Source organism: Gorilla gorilla, chromosome 1 (genome assembly GCF_029281585.2).
Source record: "Gorilla gorilla gorilla isolate KB3781 chromosome 1, NHGRI_mGorGor1-v2.1_pri, whole genome shotgun sequence".
Classification (NCBI taxonomy): domain Eukaryota; kingdom Metazoa; phylum Chordata; class Mammalia; order Primates; family Hominidae; genus Gorilla; species Gorilla gorilla.
In genome coordinates, this window is record NC_073224.2 from 150,787,768 (window position 1) to 150,807,682 (window position 19,915).

The 19,915-nt window shown below is 39.0% G+C and overlaps 2 protein-coding genes and 1 long non-coding RNA gene across 5 annotated transcripts in view; 2 read left to right on the plus strand and 1 right to left on the minus strand.

Moving 5' to 3' along the window:
• The window catches only part of GBP5 (guanylate binding protein 5), a 75,431-nt gene extending 75,162 nt beyond the window's left edge, over positions 1 to 269 (plus strand). For all 3 annotated transcript variants that reach the window (XM_063697182.1, XM_063697186.1, XM_055351818.2), the window contains one exon: positions 156 to 269. In XM_063697182.1, coding sequence (XP_063553252.1) covers positions 156 to 269 — 114 coding nt within the window. The remainder of the gene's footprint in view (positions 1 to 155) is intronic.
• Positions 156 to 17,048, plus strand: GBP4 (guanylate binding protein 4). The gene is made up of 12 exons (XM_019027006.4): positions 156 to 301; positions 1,796 to 1,990; positions 3,676 to 3,803; positions 5,700 to 5,809; positions 6,012 to 6,208; positions 7,608 to 7,853; positions 8,801 to 9,081; positions 10,326 to 10,538; positions 12,005 to 12,107; positions 12,581 to 12,774; positions 13,639 to 13,871; positions 15,233 to 17,048. Exons 1-11 carry the CDS (start codon positions 262 to 264, stop codon positions 13,852 to 13,854), a joined length of 1,923 nt encoding a protein of 640 aa, XP_018882551.4. The 5' UTR covers positions 156 to 261; the 3' UTR covers positions 13,855 to 13,871; positions 15,233 to 17,048.
• A 2,297-nt stretch (positions 17,049 to 19,345) lies between these two features.
• The window catches only part of LOC129524788 (uncharacterized), a 51,787-nt gene continuing 51,217 nt past the window's right edge, over positions 19,346 to 19,915 (minus strand). Inside the window, exon 4 of the long non-coding RNA XR_008668713.2 lies at positions 19,346 to 19,819. This is a non-coding gene — a long non-coding RNA (uncharacterized lncRNA). The remainder of the gene's footprint in view (positions 19,820 to 19,915) is intronic.

A 19,915-nucleotide genomic window follows, 5' to 3' on the forward strand; every position in this document is an offset into this window, starting at 1 on the left:
GAAAGATACCTAAGCTAAGGGTGGAAGAGGGACAAACCTGAGTTTCAGGAGTCTGGTGTGGAGGAACCAGCACTTTCAAGCTCCTTTAGTTTCCTGTCTTGATAAACAGGAAAATCCCCAACAGTCAACTCCCCACAAAGTGCATGTTCTTTCAGTTTCGGTTCTCACAGACTCTTATCTGGATGTCTGTAAATCCGGCTGGACTTTCAGCTTCTAAGAACAGTCCGTTTCTCGAGGATCCAGGCGCAGGAGGACAGAGCAATGGGTGAGAGAACTCTTCACGCTGCAGTGCCCACACCAGGTAAGTTTGCTCTTAAGCTTTACCTTTCAAGTGTATTTGGGTTAAAGAACAAACGACAACAAATTCCCAAGCGCAGACTGCACACGGGGAGGTTGGAGACTTCACACTGGCGGGTGACAAAGGCAGTGGAGGAACCTCGCGGGGAAGTCTGATGCTGCTTGAACCCCTGAGTGCTTTGCTCCGTGTGGCCCAGCGTCTCTAGGCGGTCCACAGGCGGCGACCAGAGGCGCACCGGTGTCTCCAGGATGCGCTGCTCCTCCTCGGGCTTCCTCCCAGAGCTGTGGCATTTTCTCCTGCGAAATACCATCATCTAGTATACATATACACATTTTTTGCTTGTTTTATTAATTTTCTGTCCCCCACTAGAATATGTGATACCCTACCTTGTTTTAACCTGAGTTGACTCTCCCTTAGCTAAGAGAGCCAGACAGTCTCCATCTTGGCTCCTTCACTTGCAGCCCCTTACCCACCCGCTTCCTCAGGGACTTAACTTGTGCAAGCTGACTCCCAGCACATCCAAGAATGCAATTAACTGATAAGGTACTGTGGCAAGCCATACCCGCAGTTCCCAGGAATTCGCCCGGTTAATAGCACCCAGAGCCCCCGCGTTTGTGTCTGATTGATAAAGCCCAAAGCCCCGCTTCTATCACCTTGTGATAGAATTAAAGCCCCCGCACCTAGTACTGTTTACTTTCCTGTAACCATTTATCCTTTTAACTTTTTGCCTACTTTACTTCTGTAGGATTGTTTTAACTAGACCCCTCCCCCCAACCTCTCCTTTCTAAACCAAAGTATAGAAGAAAATCTAGCCCCTTCTTCGGGCCGAGAGAATTTTGAGCACTAGCTGTCTCTCGGTCGCCGGCTAATAAAGGACTCCTGAATTCGTCTCAGAGTGTGGCGTTTCTCTGTAACTCGCTGGGTTACAACAAATAGGGCTCCAAGAAGCAGAAGTTTGTATCAATTATGTTCCTTGCTTGTTGCTGAGAATCTAGAATGGTGTTAATTAGCACATGGTAGGTACGCAATACTCTTTATTAAATTAATGAGAGAGCAAATTCTTCTGGAATGCCTGGAGCCTTTTCTAACCACTCCTCATCTCCTTTTTGTAACATCCTGCCCCTGTTTATTCCAGGAGTTTACTGTTCCTGTGGCTCTGCCATCAGTGCCTTGATTTTCTTATTCTGTTTATTTTATGCATCACCTTGACAAGGCATTTTTAGCGTTCTTGTAAGAATCATAAATAATGTACATAACAGATCTGTACTAGTCTTTGACATGCTAAACTAAATATTTTTCCATTAGAAATGTACAAATTTTATATACGTAGAAATTTTATATACCATTAAACGTAGAAATATATTTATATACCATTAAAACGTAGAAATTTTATATACCATTCCACAAGCAAAAAGCTAATCTGTATGTGCCTTAGGTAGCCCTTAGGGATGACTTCAAGATCTTGTATTCTACTGAGTTTTTTTTTCTGGGTTACAGGTTATCCAGAATCTGAATCCATCATGATGGCCCCCATTTGTCTAGTGGAAAACCAGGAAGAGCAGCTGACAGTGAATTCAAAGGCATTAGAGATTCTTGACAAGATTTCTCAGCCCGTGGTAGTGGTGGCCATTGTAGGGCTATACCGCACAGGAAAATCCTATCTCATGAATCGTCTTGCAGGAAAGCGCAATGGTGAGTGTGGTCCTAGGACAGGAGCCATTTACTTGGAACCAGTGAGAACACAGCTGATCACACCCCCTCTAGGGTCATCCTAAAGAAGGGCATGACTTCTCCCAGTGAAGAAAACTTCTAATTCTCACCACTAAATTTACAATCTCAAATATATATCACTCTTTAGTCCAATAGTAAAGAATCATCTCAACCCTATCGAAAGATCTGTTCCATGGGTCTTCTTCATCCCATCTATGCTCACCTCTTCAGGGGCTCAGCCCCAGCAATTATTCCCTTTCTTTCTCATTCATCACTTTTGTGTAGGATACCTGGTCACTTCAAATAGCACACAAATATAGTTTAATAGATCCTGTTTTAAAAAATAAATATGAAGAAGGACAGGCATTATAATTCTTGTGTATCCTCTAATTAAATTGGGCTACCATTTCTAATTTTTTGCTGCGTTTCATGGCAAAACTCTGATAAATTATATTCCCTTCTAGTTAGTCTTTCTAATATGTGAACTATGACACATAAAGAAGAGTATGTACAACCTACCTTTACAGTGAAGTTAATAAATGTAAAGTGAATACATGAGAAATCACTATCCAGATCAAGAAATAAAACATTACCGAACCTAAACATCCAAAAATCATACCCTGTCATACCTTCACTAGAACTCACCAGTGTTTTTGTTTTCAGGGCACACTTCTTTGACTCTTGGTTTTTAAAAATGGTTCTACATAATATATATGCATTCTAAAAAATAGTTTGGTCTGCTTTTAAACTTTACATAAAGGAAATTATATTGTGTGTATTTTTGGATGTCTTGCTTCTTTTGCTCAATAAGAAGTTTATAAGTTTTCTCTAGTTACTATGTGTACCCATTATTTATACCCTCAGACAGTATGCCGCTACCTAAGGACAGTACATTTATTTATTGTTGAAAATTAGTATTTTTCCAGTTTTTATCTTTAATGAATAAGGCTGTCATTAATACTCTATTATTTATATCCTGGTGCACATGTACAAAATCTTCCTTTGTGTAATATTCTCAGAAGTGGGATTTCTGAATCAGAGAGTACATAAAATTTCTAGATCAAGTCGAATAGCTTTTCAAAATTCAGATGCAATTTACATGCTTATTAGCAGTGACTGAGAATTTTACATCCTGCGAAAAATTCAGTAACATAAAGCCTTTTAACTTGTGCTGCCCTGTAGAATGTATTGTTGCATGCCATTTATTTCACTATGAATAAGTTTAAGTACCTTTTCACATATTAATTGCCATTTTCATTTCTTATTTTGTGAAGGCTTTTTTTTTTAATTATTTTTTCCTACCAGGTTTCTCTTTTGGTTCTTACTGACTTTTAAGACAATCTACCTATGGCTCTGTTAGGTGCTTCTGTTTTTAAAGAAAGACCATGCAGCCATTTCTTCCCCCTAATGTCCTACTTCCTCTCTGGCTCAGCAGCTTGGCACCATTAGGGACTGAACCGCTGTCTACGAAACAAGTTTAAGAAAGAAAACAAGTTTGAGAAAATTCTTAATACATATAAAGGTCAGATTAGTTGTCCTGCCTGAGATGGAAACAACCCTTTTCCCCTGTCAGCCACTTAAACATTCCTACAAGTTTAACCGGTGTAATCCCGGGACATCCTGGTCTATCCACTGTTACTGTTTGTTATTTTTCCTCTTCCCTGCAGGCTTCCCTCTGGGCTCCACGGTGCAGTCTGAAACTAAGGGCATCTGGATGTGGTGTGTGCCCCACCCCTCTAAGCCAAACCACACCCTGGTCCTTCTGGACACCGAGGGCCTGGGCGATGTAGAAAAGGTAAGGCAGAGAAACTTCACCGCCCATGGTTGACCTCTCATCTTTTAATTTTTTCAGCTCCCTTCAACTTCTGTACATATCTCTGTAAACTCAAATCTAATTATGAATAATGAGGCTAAATTCTGTTTCCTCAGACTTCCTTATTAATTTCAAGTATTGAGGCATATTTAAGAGTAGATCTTCTTATTTTTAACACTGGAGTAAATGATATAATTTAATAAATATGTATTGAAGAGATGAATTCCAGGGCTCTGTACTGAGTACTACAGATAAAACAGTAAACAAGGTAAAGGCCAAGAGCCTAGTTGTGAAGACAAGAAATATGGGGTATGATAAGTACAGGGTTTCACAGATGCAAAAAGTGAGAAGCTAGTTCAGTCATTCAACTTAGAGAAGGCTTGTTGGAGAAAGTTGTAACCCATGGGAACAATGGGATCTACTATTTAAGGCGTGTGGGGTTGGGGGAGGGGACCATGAAAAAACAGGGTTTTAGTGAAGGAATCTATTTCAGTAGTTTTCAGAAAAGCATTAATTTTATCACTAACATTTTGGTTCAACTCTCTGAGCTTTGGAGATTAATTCTCCACTGACTTCTTTAATAGCATGAATTAGACCCACAAAGAATATTGTAAGTGAGATAACTTTAGGTATTTTGTCTTAAAGTGTTAGGTGCAATCAGTCCATTCTTCTTATTTGCATTAGTCTTATGTCTGAATGGAAAGTAGCAGCAGTAGATCCTTGGCTTCCATTATTGAAAAAAGGGAGTTGAGGGAAGGAAGCACCAACTTAGCAATTCTGAACTTTAAATTTCAGTATTAAAGGTCTGAATTATTCTCTTAGTGTAATATCAAAGTGAAACATTTATTCTTAATATGTTGTAGTTTTCATAAACTTCTTTTTGTCTAATTACATTTGTCAAGCAATCAAAATATATCAAAATATAAACTGATGGCAGCAGCAGAACTACTAGCTGACCTTAGAACTTGTAATGTGATTTGGGGACCATCTAAATTTTTTTAAAAACCCTTTCATGTCTTGCCATGAATCTTGTTTCCAGCCTCCTCTTCCACTTCACCAACATGCATACTCACTGCTTCAGGCAAATGAAATAACTGTGTAATGCCCTTTTATGACCATGCTGTGACAATTCTGACTTGGCTTCTATTGATCTTTCCACCTGCTTTATCCGTCCTTCTTCACAAGTCCACACTCTATCAACTTTTTGAAGTGCAACTATTTTCAAACTGCTGCCTTCATATGCCTGTCAAACATAATCACTTCTTGCTCCTGAATTCATAGAGTAACTATTCACATTTATGTGCCTCCCCCTCCATTCTTTTTATTTGTTTTATACTTTATAACTTTGGGTTTTCCTCCCCCAGCAGTGATTATTATTCTGATTGAATTTGTATATTGACATGTTTATCTGCTGCACCAGAAAGCCATCTTCTTGAAGGCAGGGACTGTCGTGAGGAACTTTATATCCACAAAACCAAATGCAGGGTCTGCATTTTGTCAGATACACAATGTAAAGTTTTTGAACTTAACTGAATAGCATTTGTGGCCTTAATATGCCATGAGTGAGAACAAAATTGCAATGGAATAATTGCACGCTGATTACTTGGCACCTATTATGTTCTAGGCACTTTATTGAATGTTACTCACATTGACAATGTCATTCATTTCTGCTAAATGAACCGATAGCCTGAAAAGGATTAATGTAAAAATCTAAATATGAAGTTTGAATTCAGCATTGGCTTCAAAATTTGTTATTTACCCTATTATTCAACTATCATACAGCTGAAATAGCTAATGAACAACCAAATGAATGAATGAATGAATGAATGAATGAATGAAGAGAATATTCCTAAGTCTTTTGCTTTATATGCTTTCTAGAGTAACCCTAAGAATGACTCGTGGATCTTTGCCCTGGCTGTGCTTCTAAGCAGCAGCTTTGTCTATAATAGCATGAGCACCATCAACCACCAGGCCCTGGAGCAGCTGCAGTATCCTTCTGGGAAGTGAAGAGCAGGTTTTATGGGGTTTAGGGGAATGGGAATTGATACTGTGTCTTCTTTGCTGTGACTCAGTTGTCCTGGTTGAGTAAGAAAAGACAGAGTGCAAAAGGGAACGTGTATAAAACTTGTTTCTAAGTGAGATGTGGAAATGATGGTGTAGGGTGCTATCCTTCCTTAGCTGAGATCCCAGCTATGTGACTGAGCTAGCAAAGCTAATCAGGGCAAAATCCTGCCCCAGACCTGATGAAGCTGAGGACTCCAGCGAGTTTGCGAGTTTCTTTCCAGACTTTATTTGGACTGTTCGGGATTTTACCCTGGAGCTAAAGTTAGATGGAAACCCCATCACAGAAGATGAGTACCTGGAGAATGCCTTGAAGCTGATTCCAGGTATCAGAGCATGGCCTGGATGTGGAAAGGTTCAGTGGGGGGTAGGATCAACTAAGACCTGCTATTCAGCACCTGACACAAATGTTTACATTAGACTGGATTGATTTGAGGCCCATGCTCATGGTGGTTGGTGATTGACAAGTGATCATGATTTTTGTGGTTATTTTTACTTGAAATTTCCCGGAGGCTGAGGTTCAAATTCATTGAGGAAATTTAAAACTCGAAGTTCTATCAAATCATTTTAGACCAATAAGTACCATGAAAAATATATTGAGGATTACAATTAATATTATCACATCCTAAGACTCATATATTTGTGTTACTTATTAGCTTCAAATGCTCCTCCTATTCTATTTGGAGAAATTAACTAATAAGCTTGGAAGCTGGTAAACACAGAATCACAAGAAGTCAAATGATCTAACTTTGGAAATATATTTCACCCTATCTATTTCATTAGCCTGGATAGTTACATCCTTTAGAGAAAAAGGAGATTTATACAGCAAACGATCCAGGAAGTTAAAAAAAAAAACACATATGCTTCCAGTAAGACTGTCAAATCCTTCATTTTACTATTTTCATAACATCACCTACTTCATTCTACAGCTTCATAAAATATGTTGTCAATCTATTATACGTTTGTTAAACAGACTATATTTAGCAGAGTGGATACCTGTTGGCACCTACAATCAATATCCATCTTTGTTCATTTATTCATCCTTTCAACAAACATTTGTTTTGAATAACTGATATATGCCACAGAATCCCTCTGCAAGACAATGTGAGACCTAATATAATCTGACATTGAAAGGTGGTGAGGTCTCCAAGTTATATCTGGATTAACTTTACTCTGGATTTTTCAGATAAAGGAATCTCTAAACATATTTATGGTGTTTATAATTTGGGGTTCTGGGTTTGAAATACTTTTTATTTTTATTACTGACTTGGGTATCATTCACCTTCATGATATTTTTCTAAGAAACATATTTTTCTTATTTCTAGCGTTGCTTTAATTTAGGGCCCATGTTTCACTTCTGACATAGGACTGTAATATCAGAAAGTATTTCTGACAACTGCTCCATTTAATTAATCATTCAAAAACATTTAATACATAGTCTACTGGCTAGCACACAAAAGCCAAGGAAACCAGTCATAAGTTTCTTCATTTTGTGGTAGATGTCTTCCCTTCCTCTCCAAGAGTTCTTTCCTGACTCTCGCTCCTGTACAAAAATGGATTTTCCATGCTTTCATTGGATTAGCACAAGGCTGTTTTGTATGATTGCATAAAACAAGATTTACAAGGCAGGGGAGCTGCAGGGATGCAAAGATCCCTGGAAAAGTCCTCAGCCCCCTTGCCTGCAGGCTGTCTCTTCAGTGAGCACTCTTTTTTACAATTCCACAGGCAAGACTCCCAAAATTCAAAATTCGAACATGCCTAGAGAGTGTATCAGGCATTTCTTCCGAAAACGGAAGTGCTTTGTCTTTGACCGGCCTACAAATGACAAACAATATTTAAATCATATGGACGAAGTGCCAGAAGAAAATCTGGAAAGGCATTTCCTTATGCAGTCAGACAACTTCTGTTCTTATATCTTCACCCATGCAAAGACCAAGACCCTGAGAGAGGGAATCATTGTCACTGGAAAGCGTGAGTCTTTTTTTGTCCCAAAGCATGTCTGTCTGTGGTCCAGGATGTGTTGAAGCTGTAATGACTGCAAGTTTTTCAATAATATTGTTTGCTTCTGCATAGGAATGCAGAGAAGGAGATGTTCATTGCACACATAGAAATGAATGTTTCTTAATTAAAGTTTACTCATATGAAACTTTCTTGAGGCCTAATATATCTCACAAAATTAATACACTAATGGCATAAACACAAACTCCTAAGGAGAGAAATGTGCATGATGAGGAAAAGTCCTATAGGATTAGTGTTTCTCAGTGAAGATATATAATATATTTTATAAATTTACATTAGTCAGGAAATCAACATCAGGCCATGAGTTCCATGCAAGCTCATTGAGAGTTTGAGAAACAAATTTAAATGTCATATTAAGTACGGGGCTAGCTTCATGGCATGCAACCTGTGTAGTCGTCCACTCCCTATGGTGAGATGGGCCTGTGCTTGGTTCAGTGGTTTATGTTACTGTCTTCAAATAAAAATTTCTTGTCTCCAAATAAAAATGCAAGTTCCCTTGTAAAGAATAAGAAATGAGGGGACTTGCATTTTTATTTGGAAGTAGGACTCACAAATTATATAACTTACTTTCCCTGCTAACAAACTCATTTATATGGTATTTAAATGGAAATGTATTTTTCCATAAAACACAAAAACATATTGGTTGCAATGAGTAATTTAATTTTGTAATGTGAATCCAAGAGCCATAAAAAAGAGTGAATAGGAAAAATAGGGATGTTATTATAAAGAGTTGAATTCATAGAGGAAGATGAAAAAGGAAGAGGAAGAGAATAAAGAAGAGGAGTGATAAGAAACTTCAAGATAATTAGAATTTTTGTAATTTTTAGAATGCTGACTCTTAAAACTTGTATAAATAATGAGTAAGAACTGTAAATTTTCCCTAAATATATGTGATTCAGGGCTGGGGACTCTGGTGGTGACTTATGTAGATGCCATCAACAGTGGAGCAGTACCTTGTCTGGAGAATGCAGTGACAGCACTGGCCCAGCTTGAGAACCCAGCGGCTGTGCAGAGGGCAGCCGACCACTATAGCCAGCAGATAGCCCAGCAACTGAGGCTCCCCACAGACACGCTCCAGGAGCTGCTGGACGTGCATGCAGCCTGTGAGAGGGAAGCCATTGCAGTCTTCATGGAGCACTCCTTCAAGGATGAAAACCATGAATTCCAGAAGAAGCTTGTGGTACTTTTAGCATTTATCCTTCCTGATTTCTGCCCTTCCGAAATGATGCATAAAGTGTAGCTTTTTGACCCCATGGTTCATCTCCTTACCACTGTGGAAAGACCATGGTTTCTTGTGAATAACAGGGCTCTATGGGCTATAGGTAACCCTTCTTCTAGAGGATTGTCACTTTTTTTTTTCTATTGCTGCAAAAGAAATTATCATGAGTTTAGCAGCTTAAGACAACACACGTTATTAGCTCATAGTTATGTAGGTCAGAAGTCCTTGTCAGGGTGTCTGGGTACTCTGCTCAGTGTGCCACAGACTGAAAACAAGGTGTCAAAGAGGCTTAGATTTCATATAGAGGCTCTGGGTAAACCCATCCATCTTCAAGTCAGCAATGATGCATGAAATCCTTATGTTTCTAATTTCACTGAATTCCTCTTCTCACACCAGCTAGAGAAAACCACTTTTAAGGGGCTCATGTGATTAGGTCATGCCCAACAGGGCACACTCCATTTCTCAAAGTCAACTTGTGCTACACAACATAATCTAATCACAGGATTAGTATCTATCATATTCATAGGCCCAGGAACTATGCAGGTGTGGGTACCAAGGAGTGAGAAACCTTATGGGACATCTTAAATCTACTTACCGTAGGCATGTTTACTGAAAGTTTGTCTTTCAGTCTGTCTCAGACTGACCTAAAAGTGACAATAATCTCTTAATTCATAATGATAAAATGCAACTGGATTGTAACTTACAAATACAAACAAAAGAAAATTCTGTTCCTGTATCCTCACGTATTCAAACTCTCATTGAAGAAATACACAGATGGTTCATTTTTCTCATCAGAATATGCTTAATTCATTACTGTGAAGTTGATTTGCCATATGTATATTTTTTATACATAGCAACCTATGTTTTCTGGGGAAACTTTGCTTCCAGCCAGAATTCAACTTTTTACTGCTCATTACTGGAGGCTGGATCCCTATTAATCATACTATACCTAAAAGAACCATAGAGTTTATGTCTTCCAACCACATAAATTTACAGATATTGAGCCTGACCCCTGGGGGGTTAAAGGGCTTTCCATAGGTCACACAGATCACATAGTTGGGAACAAAATCATTCTTGTGACTCTTGGTCTACACCATATCCCAGTCCACTCTGAGGCCATGAGACTACTTCTTCCAAGAGGATCACAGTTGGACCTTCCCTTCTAACAGCTTCTTTCTACTGTTTTCCCTACATTTTTCTGGCAGGACACCATGGAGAAAAAGAAGGGAGACTTTGTGCTGCAGAATGAAGAGGCATCTGCCAAATATTGCCAGGCTGAGCTTAAGCGGCTTTCAGAGCACCTGACAGAAAGCATTTTGAGAGGAATTTTCTCTGTTCCTGGAGGACACAATCTCTACTTAGAAGAAAAGAAACAGGTTGAGAGGGACTATAAGCTAGTGCCCAGAAAAGGAGTTAAGGTGAGGAAAAGGGGAATGGGGGATGGATAACAGAGGATAGTCAGAGGGTTTTTGTTGCCCCTTCTGAAAATCTAAGAATATAGCACCATTTGTGGAGAGGAAGCAGAACATGATGCTATTTTGAGTTTTTTAGTATTTAAATCCACAATTAGTTAGACACTCTTAAGAAATCAGAAATATTTCTTCTCCAAGAGGATTTAACATCATGAATCCAGATGAAACAACCCATTTATTATATTTATTAATTAATGGGATAGTTTTTGTGCTAAGTACAGAGGATACCTTATGAAGCAAACGACTATGTTTTCAGAAGTGTATTATTTTACCTGAGATGGACAAATTAATATTTGACTGGATAGGGTACAATTACGATTATCGTACTGGTATGTACTAATATGATGATGATGATGATGATGATGATGATCTTGATGATTCACTTCCTATATCAGAGGAAGTGATTTTGTTGGATTATCAGTTTGATTCTCGGAATAATGTAAATTAGGTGCCACTATCGTCCACATAGGCAGTTGAGAAATGCAATGCATGGAGAGGTTAATAAAGTGCCTAAGACAACACAGCCAGCAAGTGGTGGAGCTGATAGGGCTGAGCTATGTACTTGACAGCCATTGGAAACTCAGAATTTTTCCTTTTGAGGAAACTTTTGTCCTGTGTTCCATGAGGACTATGCCAATTTCTGTTCCTACAAACAGTTTCCAAGAATTCCCTTTTCTCCATATCTTTGCCAACACTTGCTGTCTTTTGACTATTGGATAATTATCATTCTAAAATGTGTGAGATAAAATGTCCCTGTGGTTTTGATTTGCATTTCCCTGATGATTAGTGATGTTGACCATGCTTTCACATACCTGTTGGCCAGGTCTTCTTTTGACAAAAGTCTATTTAGGTTCTTTGCTCATTTTTTAATATATTTATTGGTTTTTTGAGTGTTTATTTTTGCTATTTAGTTATATGATTTCCTTTTGTATTTTAGATATTAACCCATTATCAGATTTATGGTGTGCAAGTGTTTTCTTCCATTCTGTATGGAAGAAAATTCTTTTTCATTTTATTGATTATTTTCTTTGCAGAAATTTTTAGTTTGATGTAGTCCCACTTATTTTTGCACTTGTTGCCTGTGCTTTTGATGTCAAATCAAAAACTGAGAATGTGTATTTGTAGAACTGCCCATTTATGTTGTCAGGTTGTCTACACCCTGGGGTGGGTGGTGAGCAGCATCCCTGGGAGAGGAGGCTGAACAGGCAGGAGGGAGGCTGCTGCACAGGGTTTTTATGTCTTAACAAAGAGCTTGGACTTCTTGTGGCTGTGGAAGAAAAGAAACCACTGGATCTTAAGAATTATGCAAAGTTTACAGGGTTAGATTTGTGACTTTATTGAACAATAATTTCGCCATCATAAGATGAGATCTTTGCTGCCTGACAGGTCTTTGCTCTTTCTTGGTTCCTCAGGCAAACGAGGTCCTCCAGAACTTCCTGCAGTCACAGGTGGTTGTAGAGGAATCCATCCTGCAGTCAGACAAAGCCCTCACTGCTGGAGAGAAGGCCATAGCAGGTACAGGGGCAGGGCTCAGCTATCAGAGGGATTGGGAGTTTCCTGCAATGCCTTCTCGCTGATCACACCAAAAGATATTCCAGTTAAAAGGAGCTTCAAAAGTCACAAACATTGAATTAAAATATTAATAAGTTCTGGATACCAAATGTACAGCACAGCGACTATAGTTAAAAAATATATTGTATACTTGGAATTTGCTTTCTCTTACTATAGAGGAGGGAGCTTCCTCCCACTATAGAACATATACTCTGCTAAATCTCAAAATCGCAAGGGGATTGGGGTTGAACCTCCAGCCAGTGCCTTCGCATCACATTATTCAACATTCTTTTCCAGACATGGCTAGCGAGATAATTCAGAGATTCCCAATCCCTCACCTTTGTGCTTTTCTCTGAGTCGGTTTGATCTGAGCTCAGGAGGGTAGAACTCAGGAATAACTGTCATTTTCTTCCCTCTCTAAAACCTTTGTGGAATAGCGGAGCGGGCCATGAAGGAAGCAGCTGAGAAGGAACAGGAGCTGCTAAGAGAAAAACAGAAGGAGCAGCAGCAAATGATGGAGGCTCAAGAGAGAAGCTTCCAGGAATACATGGCCCAAATGGAGAAGAAGTTGGAGGAGGAAAGGGAAAACCTTCTCAGAGAGCATGAAAGGCTGCTAAAACACAAGCTGAAGGTGAGTCTCCGTGAAGAATGGCAGTGCCTGAGGGACAATGCCCTGCTTCTTTAGGAAAGGAAGGACCAAAATTTTAGGCACAGTCATGATTCCAGAAGGAAACACAAAAGTTGTATGTTTCACTAAAATCTCAAATACATCTAAATTCTACTGAAGCCCGAAAGTCTACAAGAATCCAGCATCTTCTTCTTGTTAGACTTTGGAGAGTACACATGACATCTCCCAGGGTCCCGGGCTGCTGTTTGTGGTGACTACAGGATGGTCTCACTGTGCCCCAATGAAATAGGACCTTAGTCCACCAATCCTTGGGATTTTTGGCACAACCATCTAAAGTACCTGAAATAGATCCATCTGGATGAAAGTATCAGATTTGGCTTGATATGAAATGATACTGAAAGATCACAAATTGCTCCATTTGTTTCTGTATCTGCCTGATTCATCCTATACAACTAGAGTAAAACATATTCCTTGTCCCAACCTGAAGCTTGACAACCAATGTTTTATACAGGGTCAGCAGTCCCCGTTATTTGCTAGATGAGCATGGCCTTGCTACACCAGTGGAAATTAGAATTAATTAGAATTAAACCTGCATTCCCTCTCGAAGGGCATTCTTTGTGCTGGAACAAAATTTCTTTCTACCTCCAGTGAGATGTTGCTTAGGGAATGTCACAAAAGGTAAACCATGTATACTCTCCCATGATTCAGGTCCAATCATCCGGAAATGTTACACAAATTCATCAAAGAGTTTTCTAAGATAATAGAGAAACAGACACATATGCTTAAACGTTAAATTAGTTAAATACAAAACTCTGACTCCTGAAGAAAATTGGAGATTTTCAAAAGTGGACTATTTCCCTTTCATAGGTACAAGAAGAAATGCTTAAGGAAGAGTTTCAAAAGAAATCTGAGCAGTTAAATGAAGAGATTAATCAACTGAAAGAAAAAATTGAAAGCACTAAAAATGAACAGTTAAGGCTTTTAAAGATCCTTGACATGGCTAGCAACATAATGATTGTCACTCTACCTGGGGCTTCTAAGCTACTTGGAGTAGGGACAAAATATCTTGGCTCACGTATTTAAGAGCCTGAATATTCCAGGTAAGAAAATATAAAATGAGGTTTATTTTATTTTAATAACATAACACTGTTGCTCATTTTGTAAGTATATGTGTTATAGCAGTTTCATTCAAGAAAAGTTTAAAATTAAAAAGTGATTATCAAAGAATATCAGGGCCTGACATCCACAAAAAACAAACAATTTTGATTGAACTAATAATTTATAAACATGGGAAACAAGTCAGAAGTAGTGACATTATTCCTAGAAAAGATTTAAGTAAAGCAAAAAGACAACTGGTAAGATTAAGAAGCCATTAACCATTTGCAATTTATAGTTACAGAAATAATTTCAGTTATGATTAGCTCTTGCCAATTAATAAGAAGAGAGCAGCACCACAATTTTTAATTTTTTTAACTTTTATTTTAGATTCAGGGGTATATGTGCAGGTTTGTTACATAGGTAAACTGCATGTCATGGGGGTTTGGTGTGCAGATAATTTTATCACACAATTATTAATCATAATACCCAATAGGTTTTTTTCTGATCTTCTCCCTCCTCCCAACCTCCACCCTCAAGTAGACCCCCGTGTCTCTTGTTCTCCTCTTAGTATCCATGTGTTCTCTTTGTTTGGCCCCCATTTATAAGTGAGAATATGTGGTATTCGGGTTTCTGTTCCTGTGTTAGTTTGCTTATGATAATGGCTTCCAGCTCCATCCATATTGCTAGAGGACATGATCTTGTTGTTTTTTATGGCTGCATAGTATTCCGTGGTGTTTGTATATACCACATTTTCATTATCCAGCCTATTATTAATGCACATTTAGGTTGATTCCTTATCTTTGCTATTGTGAACAGTGCTGCAATGGACATACACGTGCATGTGCCTTTATGGTACAATGATTTATATTTCCTTGGGAATATGCATTCCTTTGGGAATAATGGGATTGCTGAGTTGAATGGTAATTCTGAGTTCTTTGAGGAATCACCAACCTGCTTTCCACAGTGGCTAAACTAATTTACACTCCCACCAACAGTGTATGTGTTCCATTTTCTCCACAACCTTGCCAGCATCTGTTATTTATTGACTTTCTAGTAACAGCCATTCTGACTGGTGTGAGATGGTATGCATTTCTGTAGTGATTAGTGATGTTGAGTGATTTTTATATGCTTTTTAAATGCATATATGTCTTCTTTTGAAATGCGTTCATGTTCTTTGCCCACTTTCTTTTTAATGGGGTTGCTTGTTTTTTGCTTGTAAATTTTTTGAAGCTTCTTATAGATTCTGGATATTAGATCTTTGTTGGATGCATAGTTGGCAAATATTTTCTACCATTCTGTAGGTTGTCTGTTACTTTGTTAATTGTTTCATTTTGTTTTGTTTTGTTTTTGTTTTTTGAAACAGGGTCTCACTTTGACACCCAGGCTGGAGTGCAGTAGCACAAACATGGGTCACTGTAGCCTCAACCTCCCAGGCTCAAGCAGTCCTTTCACCTCAACCCCCCACGTAGCTGGGACTACAGGTGCTTACACCCAAGACCAGTTAATTTTTTGTATTTGTTTGTAGAGATGGGTTTTTCCATGTTGCCCAAGCTGGTCTTGAACTACTGAGCTCAAGCAATCTGCCTGCTTCAGCCTCCCAAAGTACTGGGATTTAGGCATGAGCCACCATATCTGGCCAATAGTTTCTTTTGATGTGCAGAAGCTCTTTAATTTAATTAGATCTCCTTTGTCAGTTTTTGTTTTTGCTGCAATTGCTTATGTTATCTTCATCATGAAATCTTAGCCAAGTCTTATGTCCAGAATGGTATTTCTTAGGTTATTTTCCAGAGTTTTTATAGTTTAATGTTTTATATTTAAGTCTTTAATCCTTAAGTTGATTTTTGTATGCGGAGTAAGCTGGGGGCCCAGTTTCAATCTTCTGCATATGGCTAGCCAGTAATCCCAGCACCATTTATTAAATGGGGACTTCTTTCCCCATTGCTTGTTTTTGTCAGCTTTGTCCAAGATCAGATGATTGTAGGTGTACAGCATTATTTCTGGACTCTCTGTTATGTTCCATTTATCTGTGTGTCCGTTTTTGTACTAATACCATGCTGTTTTGGTTACTGTAGCTCTGTGGTATGGTTTGAGGTTTGGTAACTTGATGCCTCCCCTTTTGTTCTTTTTGTTTAGGATTGCCTTGGCTAGGCTCTTTTTTGGTTCCATATGAATTTTAAAGTAGTTTCTAATTCTGTGAAGAATGTCATTGGTAGTTTGATAGGGATAGCATTGAACTATTTGCTCAACTCAACATTTTAGGAATTTATTTCTGCTGTCTAGTGCTCAAAACTTGCAGCTAGAATTGAGGGAAGAGAGAGACCTTCTTATATTGTTTTATATTGTTTGATACTCAGTACCTGTTTTAAGAAAAAACAACAAGGAAGTAAAACCAAAGACAGGCAGCCCAGCACCAGGCCCGAAACCAGGCCTGGGCCTGCCTGGCCTAAACCCAGTAGTTAAAAATCAACTCATAACTTAGAAACCGATGTTATTCATAGATTCCAGACACTGTATAGAAGAACATTTGGAAACTCACTGCCTTGTTCTGTTTCTCTCTGACCACCAGTGCATGCAGCCCCTGTCATGTACCGCCTGTTTGCTCAAATCAATCCTGGCCCTTTCATGTGAAATCTTTAGTGTTGTGAGCCCTTAAAAGGGACAGAAATTGTGCATTCAAGGAGCTCGGATTTTAAGGCAGCAGCTTGCCGATGCCACCAGCTGAAAAAAGCCCTTCCTTCTACAACTCGGTGTCTGAGAAGTTTTGTCTGCGGCTCATCCTGCTACAGAATAAACTCCTTGTAATTCTACAAGATATGCCATGGGCCTTTTCACAGGGGACACAGGCTTCTTAAAACAACCCGGCTTCCTCACCCTATGTCCTTTATTTACAAAGCTGTGCTCCTATTCATGAGCATGGAATGTTTTTCCATTTGTTTGTGACATCTCTTATTTCTTTCAGGGGTATCTTGTAATTCTCATTATATGTATCTTTTGCCTCCTTGGTTAGCTGTATTTTTAGGTATTTTATTCTTCTTGTGGCAATTGTGAATGGGATTGCATTCCTGATTTGGCTCTCGGCTTCAATGTTATTAACGCCACATTTTTTAAATAGACAAAAATATGAGATTAAAAATGTTGAATTTTACTAACAATAAAAGTTGTTCAAAGGAAAACTATAAGGTTCTTGTTTCAACTCTGTCATAGGAATGGAAGAACAGGACACTGAGCTGGCACAGAGTTAGGGAAATTGACTGTGTCTCATATTGGCCAGTGAGAGTGATCTGTTGGAATTGTATATCAAAATTTTAATGTACATACATTTTGTCTAGCAATTCTACTATTGGGTATTTATATAGTACATATAAATATAAATGTATATGTTTAGTAAATATATACTTATAGTTAGTAAATATCTATTTATATTTATTTAGTAAATATACTAAATGTCAGGCCTCTGAGCCCAAGCTAAGCCATCATATCCCCTGTGACCTGCATGTACATATGTCCAGATGGCCTGAAGCAAGTGAAGAATCACAAAAGAAGTGAAAATGGCCTGTTCCTGCCTTAACTGATGACATTACCTTGTGAAATTCCTTCTCCTGGCTCATCCTGGCTCAAAAGCTCCCCCACTAAGCAACTTGTGACACTCACCTCTGCCCGCCACAGAACAACCCCCTTTGACTGTAATTTTCCTTTACCAACCCAAATCCTGTAAAACGGTCCCAACCCTATCTCCCTTCGCTGACTGTCTTTTCGGACTCAGCCGGCCTGCACCCAGGTGATTAAAAAGCTTTATTGCTCACACAAAGCCTGTTTGGTGGTCTCTTCACACAGACACGAGTGAAACTAAATATATCTATTTTATTTTTATATTTGGTATATAAATATAAATATATCTGGTATATATTTGGTATATAAATATATATATATCTGTCACTTACCGATGAGGCAAATTTTGGGACATACTTTCAAAGGAATATTCTACAGTCACTAAAATGGAAAAGGAAGCTTTATTTGTACTACTATGAGAAAGTATCCAAGATATATCATTAGAAAAAAAAAAGATGCAGAAAGTATGCTGCTACCACTTAATTTAGGAACTAATGAATATGTGTGTACATTATTAGCTCCCTCTGGAAAAATAAAAAATATGCTAGTATCCTGGTCATACCAGGAATGGAACTGAATAGTTAAGGTGAGAAATGAGAGGGTAACTCTACATCATATATGTCTTCAACATTTTATGTAAATTCATCATGTATTCAAAAATGGATAAATACAATTATTCGAATTAAAAATTGAAATCATAATACATGGATGGGAGAGGTCCCACAACAGGATGAAAGTAATTAAATTACTAGAAATAGCATAAGTCTGCTCAACAGGAAACATCTTCTCTTTGGAGCAGAGAACTAGAAAGGGCACAAAACATGCATCCTAATTTTGTTTTTATTATGGCCTTTCAACAAGATTTCAAAGTTTATCCCCAAATATATGGTCAAATACAACTTTCCCTGGGTTGTCAACTAGTATTCTCTTGACTGAGGGCCTTTTTGCAGGGGACAAAGACTTCTTAAAACAACCCTGCGGCTGGGCGCGGTGGCTCACGCCTGTAATCCCAGCACTTTGGGAGGCCAAGGCGGGCGGATCACGAGGTCAGGAGATCGAGACCATCCTGGCTAACACGGTGAAACCCCGTCTCTACTAAAAATACAAAAAATTAGCCGGGCGTGGTGGCGGGCGCCTGTAGTCCCAGCTACTCGGGAGGCTGAGGCAGGAGAATGGCGTGAACCTGGGAGGCGGAGCTTGCAGTGAGCTGAGATTGCGCCACTGCACTCCAGCCTGGGCGACAGAGCCAGACTCCGTCTCAAAAAAAAAAAAACAAAAACAAAAAAAACAACCCTGCTTCCTCACCTTCTATCCTTTGTCTACCAAATCCTGCTCATCCTTAAGATGTCCTAGTTCCTGACTTTCTGAGGCTTGGTGAGATGCCCCTTTTGGGTTGCCATGGCACCAACTTGTTACTCCTACCATTGAACTTTTTATATAACTGTGAAATTGAAAATGCTTATTTACTTCTCTCTACCACCTCTTGATCTCAGGTGCTTCATTTTCCTCATCAACTTATCTTTAGTTCCAACTACAAAAGCCAGCACAGAGGCTCAAGTTTGGGTTGATTAAGTACATATTCTACCCTCCAGTAGGTCCTCAATTTACCATATCTTTACTGTATTCCCAATCTCTAGAGCTCTCAACATAAAATATACAATCTTAGGAAGTCATGCAGAAAAGACTCACTGAGTCAGAAAGAATATGCCCAGTTGTCTTAATCTGCCACCCTGTTCTCTCTGAGGGACTGGACACTCCATTGACTTTATGTTCCTCAAGCTTATTGTTACCAGTGGAGGGTGTCCAGGTTCTTGGTATCTTGAACAAAGGATTGGACAAAACACACAAAGAAAGGAAAGAATGAAGCAACAAAAGCAGAGATTTATTGAAAATGAAAGTACACTCCACAGTGTGGGAGTGGGCCCAAGCATAGGGGCTCAAGGGTCCTGTTACAGAATTTTGGGGGATTTAAATACCCTCTAGAGGTTTCCATTGGTTACTTTGTGTATGCCCTATGTAAATGGAGATAATATTTCCCGGCATAGCTGAAGTGTGAATAGGCCTTATGTTCTATGCCTCCAGATCCTATTTTCCTGCCTCATTTCCTCCCTGAGAGATGTCATCCCCATAAATCTTTATGGGAGGTGGGGTGACTAATGGTCTTTCTTCTGTAACTGCTTCATGCTGGCTTGAAGCAAAGTCCCTACCTATTGGGGATCACGGAACTCTCACCCTGCTCTGTCTAGTGGAGGCAGGGTAGCTTCTTGATGGCCAGGGGTGGTGTCTTCAACTGGAACTGGCTGGAACATTTGTCACATGATCTTCTGAAGCTTGATGGTCTCTAGGTGAGAGACAGTGAATTTGGTTAAAAGATTTAACTGGAACTTCAGGAGGTGGATACCTATGCTGTTAAGAATGCTCGTTACAGACATTTGCA